Consider the following 8,087-nt stretch of genomic DNA (forward strand, 5'->3'; position numbering starts at 1 on the left):
GAAAGAGTGCCAGGAATCCTGGGAAGCAGACCTCACTCCCCACCAGAGTTCTGTACCTAATCGGAAAGGCTTCTTTCATAGTCACGGGAGGGTTAGATTAGTGTTTCTTTTCATTCTCATCTTCTTTCGGAACTGCTGGGATAAAAGCAAGCCTAGGAGAATAAAATAATTCACAAATAGGACAAGAATAAAATATTTAGGGGAAGAGATCAGAAGTTCTTTGGTTATTCAGTGAACTGAACTAACTCTAGTTTAAAAAAGTGTAAGGAAGTAAACGTCCATCAGACTGCATGTCACAGTGGGTATTAGCCTTTCGACCTCATCTCACAGGCTCTAAGCTGAGTTGTTATGCCCAGCAGGTTGAAGAGGCCCAGCCCAATCCAGTGATAAAATAGTGTTTTGTCATCATGAAGTCTGTTCCCGATATTTACTCTATCTTTATTCTGAGATGCATTCTACCAAAGTTGTTAGATGGCCCATTCCCTTCCACTTCTCATCCCCAAATCTAATCAGCGGTGAATGGTAGGGACACAAGAGTTATTATTACTCCGTTAGGTGCCTTAAAGCAAAGCCAGTCACTCCGAAGGGGCAGTTCAAGCTTTCCAGCTTTCTATCATTAGTTCCTTTCCCCAAATACAATCAGTGGTTTCTGAGAAGGAAGACAGGCTTAAAGAGACACAGTTGAGAAGTATTGTACTAAAACTTATCACCTTTATTCACTATTGATGTGATCTTCCTGTAGTACTTGTCAAAAAGCACTTTAAACATGTGGAAAACATTTTTTTCCCCGGACCAGACCTAAGGTTAAATTGATCAAAAAACTCCCTCCCAGAGTTGTCAAGAAGTGGTTAGGTACTAAAACTACCGTTCGTTTCTAGTCACATTGAATCTGATAACCCCATCCTGGCACCAGGAAGGCTCTTTTCCAGGACCTATCAATTAACGGGCTTAAGAAACATTCTATGCTCAAGTAATTCAGGCTAAAAATAACTCTGTGGGCTATTTTTTTCTCTACTCATCCAGAGAAAGCATTTGTGTGTCAACAAGATCTTTGCTCCTTGAGAGTTTTCACTCCAGCTTACTCCTCCCTGAAAATAGTTGTTTGAGACAATCAGGAAAGTCACAGGGTTGGTGTGAGGCATAGAGAACAGCAAAACTATTCTAAGCTTTGTGCACTGCCAAGTGTCCAGAGGAAAACAAGAATAAAAGAACCCAGAATTCACAGATAGGATTAATTTAAAAACAGACTCTCCTTTCCCCTCCTTTCTTACAAATATACACAGTTCTTTGACCATAATAGATCTGAGTTATACATAGAACTTCGACATTAACAACTAACAATTACATGCTTACTATACTATGTATGAGGTACTTTTCTAAAAACTTTAGGGGCATTAACATTAATTTTCACAACTCTATGAAGTAGGCACAATTATCTCAACTTCATATCCGAAAAAACTGAGGCACAGAGAGATGAAGTAAGTTGTCCAGGGTCCCTCAGCTATAAGGGGCAGAGCCAAGATATGAACCCAGGAAGTCTGGCTCCAGGTCCCAGCTCTAACCATGACACATATTGCTTCTACAATAAAAGATAATGATCTTTACTGATTTCCTACAAAGCTGTATTTCCCTATCAAATATGTCCATTTACCTTCTCTAAATTAAGCAGACACATGGTCCCATGGTTCATCTTAATGTGAAAACAAGGATCAATGGGGATTTTCATCTCAACCAAAACACATCAACTCAAACACACCGAATGTTACCCTCTTTCAAATATAAAAATGCATTGAGACAGCTGTTCAAGCATAATCATTACTTTCTAGCAACAGGAAATGTTTGCAGAATTAAGGCCCTGGACATCTGCAGTTTAAGCAGCCAGCACTCAACAGATCTCTTGTGGCTATAACAGAACTTAACTAATCTCTGAAAGAAAAACAAACTAATTTTAACAATACCCTGATTAGGGAATGTTTAATTCTATGAATATATTATTTATGGTGATGAAGCATAACGTAGAAAGCTCCTTAGGCTTAATGAATCACTAATAAATTTGCAAAAATGTCAAAACATGGGCCTACTCGGCTATGACAGAAGTTCATACCATCAGGACTTTAGGGAGGGCAAAGCACCATTCATATGCTCCTTCTGCCCAAAGGAAATTACCCTTTCTTAAAGCTTTGTCTAATGTTTCCTCAATTTCTCCCATCTCATAAACACCCAATTTATTCATAAGATGTTTTAGAACAATTCCATCTTTTAAAGTGCTATCAACCACATTTTAAGACACCATTCTCTGATTTGCTTCTGAAATAGATAATTGAATCTTTCAAAATACTGACCATTTTGCCTTAGACAAAAAGCTCTTAAATGCAGTAATTGTATTTAAAAAAAATCAATAGATGACTTGGCTGTCATCATCAAAGTGTTTGCCATGGCCCAAACACTGATGTCACCATTTGGGTGACAAAAGCAAATCAGGAGGTTTTGCTAAATAAACTTGTCTAGCCCTCCTTGGCCTACTGTCCTCACCTAGTTTGACACAAGCTATTTCCTTTCACTGATGCATTTACTTTCCACAAATATAATTTAAAAAAATTTTTTTAAAGCACTGAAAATTCCATCCTGACATCCACTGGAATGCAGAGGTAGACCTGATCAGCTGGGCATGTCAGTCTCATCAGCTTCCTTCATATGTCAGGTTTTTTTCAGTAACAAAGTTGAAAGATGACCCATGTTACCTAACAGGAAACTAAAAATTTTAGTGAAAAACACTTCCGTGGATGGGAAGGGCTTCAGAAGTTGGCACTTAAGTTATTCAATATTAGACACTGTAAGACTGGGCTGTAAAAATTCAAATTGCCTAGACTTTAGAAAAGGCAGGTACAGTGGCAGGTTTCAAGAAACTGGCATACCACTGATGTTAGTATCTACGAGCACTCCTCTTGATGTGGAGGAGAAAGCTTAACCGTGTCTCTCTTGATACTTAGTGAAGCCAGCAAACAATGTCCCCAGTCTGTGAACCACTGATATTAAGAACCACACCTTCAACTTTCCACGTGGACCCTAGTTCCCCTCCTCCCACTTTCCTCCCTCCCAACCCAGACCGGTGATTACAGACAACGAGGCGGTGAAGTTGCTTCAAAATATTTAATACGTGTTAGACACGTAGTTACATTTTTATACAAAAATCAAAACAACGAAGGAGAAAATACTGTACAAAAACCTTGTCAGCTCCCCCAACCTTTATACAACAAAGACTGGAGTCACTATCTACAAACCCATAAGGTCTTTCCACTTAGGGCTTCTGTCTGTAAACTGTTTCCTTAAACAGTTTTCAAAAGCACTGTGTAGTAGGTCTGATCTAGAGCTTTTAAAAAATAAATCTTTTCTCTATAAACTCCGTATTTCCAAGCTTGGACTCTGCCGTGAAGTTCATCAAGCTTTTTCCCTGTGGGGAAGACAAGGGCCGCTAACGCTCCCCTTTCCCAGAGTGATCACAGGGTATAAACGTTTCTTCAGGGAGAGAGAAAGGTGGGGAGGGAGAGAAATACCACAAGCCCCTAGTCCAGACGAAATCCCTCTAGTCTGAGGAAATCCTGTGAGGAAACGCCGCTCCTGGCCCCGGTGCGGTTCTAGCTTCACGTGAGGGGTCTGTGTAAAGTCCCTTCCTCCCCCGACAGCGAACGGGGAACTCCCCGGGCCCGGCCTTTCTCGCCGCTTCCTTCTCGGTGCTGCCGGCGGCGGAAAGTCCCTATCTGCCCCCAACCTCCCAAGCCCAGGGGAAGGGGGGATGCACTCCAGAGAGACAAAATAGTCTTAATTCAACGAGACAAACTGACAGACACAAACACAAAAGTCCACGATCGTGCTCCTCCGACACGCCTCACACTGCCCAGTCTCAAGAGGAGACCCGAGAGGCTCCGCACAGCCGGCCGCCAAGCCCGAGGGCACTCGGTGCCGCCCGGCGGCACCCGGTCTCCTCCTTGCGCTCAGCGCCGACGGCCTCTGGGGCGTCCTCGCAGCCGGAGAGGCCCAGCCCTCACGTCGGGACGCCCGCTGCTCAATCTCCTTCCCGCTCGGGGACCCGAGGGCTCAGAAGGCCACGATGGCAGTGCTCCAAGGGTTGATGTCTCTCAGCACCGGCTTATCGCAGCAGATCTGCCCGGGCTCGGCGGCTTCCGGACCGCTCTCCTCTCCCTCCGCTTCCTCCCGGCCGCCCCCGGGGCTTTTCCGTAAGAGTCCCGAGAAGCTGGAACCGAAGATGCTAATGAGGTTAGCCACGTTACCGGTCTCCATCTCCTCCTCCTCCTGCGCGGCCGCCGCCGCCGCCCCGCCCGACTGCTCTTCTGAGTTCCGGCGGGGTTTCTTGAGCGGGGTCGAGCCGGGGGCCGGGCGGTCCGCGGGGCCGCCGCCCACACCCTCCGCGCCGCGCTTCCTGGGGCAGACGGGGTGCGGCACTGGGGGCTCGGGCCCGGCGGGGCTAGGCGCGCGGCAGCCGTCCACGCGGGGAGATGCGCTCATCTTGTCCTCGTCCCCCGGGGGGCAGCCCCAGGGACGGCGCGCTGCCCCAGGCCCCTGGGGGAAGACATCTGAGCCTCCGGCGGGAACCCCGGTTCCTCCGACCGCCGTCTCTCGCGGTCCCTCCACGCGGCGCCAGGCAGCTTCCGCCGCCTCTGCCTCTCCGCCCTGAAGAGTGTCCCCGGCGCCCGGCACCGAGGCCGCGGGCTCCGCGTCACCCGCCCGTGGCACTTCTAGGACGGCAGGGAGCTCCAGCTGAGGCTCGGGCTCCGGCCAGGCGGCACAGGCGGCCGGCGGAGGTGGCTCCCCCCAGCACGCGGGTGGCCCGGCCACCGACTCCCCAGGCTGTTGCGGCAGCGCCGGGGCCCCCGGGTGACCGGCCAGGTAGAGTCCGGGGCACGGGTCGCTCAGGTAGACCTGGCGGGCGCTGCGGAGTACCAACGAGACCAGGAGGTTCTTGTGCAGCTTGATACCGCCGCGCTGGGCCCGCGAGTTGTAGATCTTGCCCAGGGAGATGCTGACGATGCGGTGAGCCTCCAGTTTGAACTCCATCCTGCCTCGCCTTCCCAGGGCTGGCGCGGAGGTGAAGAAGTGAGCCCCGACCCACCTCCCGAAGCTGAGACGGGAACGATAGGCGTCAACGAGTCCGCCCCGGGGGTGGAACCTGGATCTCTGAAGACTCCGTATGGAAACGGCTCCAGCGACGCGCTCGCTGGCTCTTGCGCCCCCGCCCCCGCCCCCGCCCCGACCTTAGCTTAGCAGCCAGGTTGGGGTCGGGTCGCTAACTGAGGGCAGTCCGGCCTCCGGGCGCCTTATAAAGGCCTCCCGACAGCCAATAGCGAAGGGCCGCCAACCGTTCCGGGGCCGATCGGCGCGCCCTCGTGCGCCTCGCGCGGCCAATCGGAGACCGAGGAGGGGCACCAGGGCCATTCGAACGTTGGTCCCGCGGCGCAGGCTCTTAAAGGGGGCGACGCGCGCGACCGCTGACCGGCGGGTCGGGGCCAGTGCTCCGAGCGGCGGGGGCCTGGATGGCCACGGTGTTGTTTGTACTTAAACTTGCTGGCCTGTGCGCTACTTGCCGGAACCAAAGCGAACTAAACCATTCGAACTTTCATCCGAGTATGGTGGTGGACTTTGCTCTGCAATAAAGTCCTGATCCTTCCCTGATCAACACTCCTCCCTCCCCCGCCACCGTTTGCAAGGCGTCACACACCCGTAAGCTCCGGGGCAACCCGATAGAAATGGAGATGATGGCAAAACGTGGCACAGGATACCCTTGGATAACAAATAGTGTTACTACAAGATATTTAGCGGATATTAATTTTGGATAAATCCCTTGCCTTCTAGAGTCACATACACTCGTTAGCACCTGTCAATTTTAACACCGAAGAAAGAAAAAGGGAGTTCTAAAAGTTCCAAAGTTTCTGATTGCTTATCAAGGCTTTGTGTCTACGCACAAAGTTTTTGGTTCTCCACTAAAGCTAGCATCTATCACTTTGTTCTCTAGATTCTAGAGCCAACACAGTTGTCCCATCAGTTACAATGAAAGGTGGTACACGTTCTCCACGATGATTTTTCTTCAACACGAGGACTGACCAGTCCATCCTTGGAAAAATCTAACAAGTTCTAAAAATACAGATAGAGAAGTCCTGTATTCCCATCATGATGTCATAATTTTATTTTGTGTCAAGGTAAAAATATAGGGGAAGAGTGTTGCGGAATTTTCTGGTCAATCAACAACTTAGTCTATTTACTGATCCTTACAGCACAGGGTTGTCCAGGGTCCTAGACTGGGTTCCTGGAGAGTCAGTTTGAGTTAGTCCAACCTAAGCTCCACCACAAACCTGCCTGATGACTCTGGTAAATAACCTTAGGATGCTTTAATTTATCCAACTCCAAAAAGGAGAAATCACATACACATCTGCTCTATTATGCAGCATCTCTGATGAATGACAACTCTCAGCAACAATCTGAGTTGTAAAACTAAACACAGGGGCTTCCCTGGTGGCTCAGTGGTTGGGAGTCCGCCTGCTGATGCAGGGGACACGGGTTCGTGCCCCGGTCCGGGAGGGTCCCACGTGCCGTGGAGCGGCTGGGCCCGTGAGCCATGGCCACTGAGCCTGCGTGTCCGGAGCCTGTGCTCCGCAACGCGAGAGGCCGCATCTGTGAGAGGCCCGTGTATCGCAAAAAACAACAACAAAAAAACCCAAAACTAAACACAGTTTTCTTGGAGTCCATGTGGAACACTGGCCTGATCGTGCATCAGGGTTTGGCCAAGTAGTGTATTTAGTTAGGAAAACTATCAGTGAAAGGTGGGCTTGATTATGGCTAATTCATAATCAGGAGGCCCCCAAAGGATGTGATGGCTCAGTAGTTATCTATTCCCACAACTTAATGACAATAACAGACACCAGTTCATGAGACCCAGAATTTCTCCCCTCTAGGAATTTTCAGCTCGCGTAAAGAAGGAGATAAAATAACAACACAAGTAATTACAAAGGCAAGCCATGTGTTTTGAGTTATAACATGAGAAATTTTTTCTTCTGTTTTCTCTTTCTTTGAGAGCTGGCCGTCACTATAAAACACTAAGAGCTCAGGCTCTGAAGACAAGCTTCCTGAGTTGGAATCCCAGCTCTACTTTTTACTTGCTGTATGACCTTTGGAAAATTACTTCACTTGTCTTGGACTTTTTTTTTAATCTTAAAATAGAGATAATAATAGTGTCTACCTCTTGGAGCTTTTGTGAGCAGAAAACAAGGTAACACATTCAAAGCTCTTAGAAGAGCCTGACATATAATAAACTAGCAATGGATGCCAGCTATTAGAACACATCACTCCTCACATGACTTGGGGTGGAAAAAGAGGCTGGGGAAGGAAGGAACATAGATGGGAGAAAGTAGTTGTATTTGAGGTGGGCGTTGAAAAACGCTGAGGTGGGCTCCACAAGTTCCAACCAGCAGGAGCAACAGAGTCCATTGTAGGGAACACCTCATTTGGCAGAGATACCAGGCACCTATAGTAAGTGGAAAAGACTGGAGATAGAAGCTGGGGTTACATGGTAGTGGGTTGTGGATGCCTCAATGAGGAGATGGGGCTTCCTACAGGGAGCTACTAAAAGTTGTTGAGTAAGAGAACCTCAGAATGCATTCTAGAAAGGTCAGTACACTTAATTACCACTTAATTATAAAGCTCTTGCTGGGGTTCAGGCAAAGAGTAATAAAGGTCTGAACCAGGTGGAGGTAGCAAGAATGAAAAAGCCTAGAGACAAAAGGAACTTTAGTGATGATCTGGGATGCCTACACCCACCCAAACAGGTCACTGATAGAGCAAGCCTCGGGGGAAGACTTCCAGACCCACCTGAGCTGGGCATTGCTCCATCCTCCACAGTGGAAGCAGACTCCTTCATCACTGTCTTCATTACTTTCTCCTGTCATGCCCAGGGCCCCTCCCAAACTGTGCTCTCATCAAAGGCAGGAGCCCATCTCATTTGTAGCCAGGAGATATAGTGAAAATATTTAACAACTGTAGGATACAGGCACTGACCATCAGGACAGAGTCCTGGAGGC

At 48.6% G+C, this 8,087-nt stretch overlaps 1 protein-coding gene across 1 annotated transcript; it reads right to left on the reverse strand.

Moving 5' to 3' along the window:
* Positions 1 to 3,142: 3,142 nt before the first annotated feature.
* Positions 3,143 to 5,302, reverse strand: IER5 (immediate early response 5). Its single transcript, XM_007448510.1, has one exon. The coding sequence runs from the start codon at positions 5,071 to 5,073 to the stop codon at positions 4,096 to 4,098; it is 978 nt and encodes a 325-aa protein (XP_007448572.1). The 5' UTR covers positions 5,074 to 5,302; the 3' UTR covers positions 3,143 to 4,095.
* Positions 5,303 to 8,087: the final 2,785 nt, after the last annotated feature.

The sequence above is a fragment of the Lipotes vexillifer genome, unplaced genomic scaffold (assembly GCF_000442215.2).
Source record: "Lipotes vexillifer unplaced genomic scaffold, Lipotes_vexillifer_v1.1 scaffold76, whole genome shotgun sequence".
NCBI classification, from domain to species: Eukaryota; Metazoa; Chordata; class Mammalia; order Artiodactyla; family Lipotidae; genus Lipotes; species Lipotes vexillifer.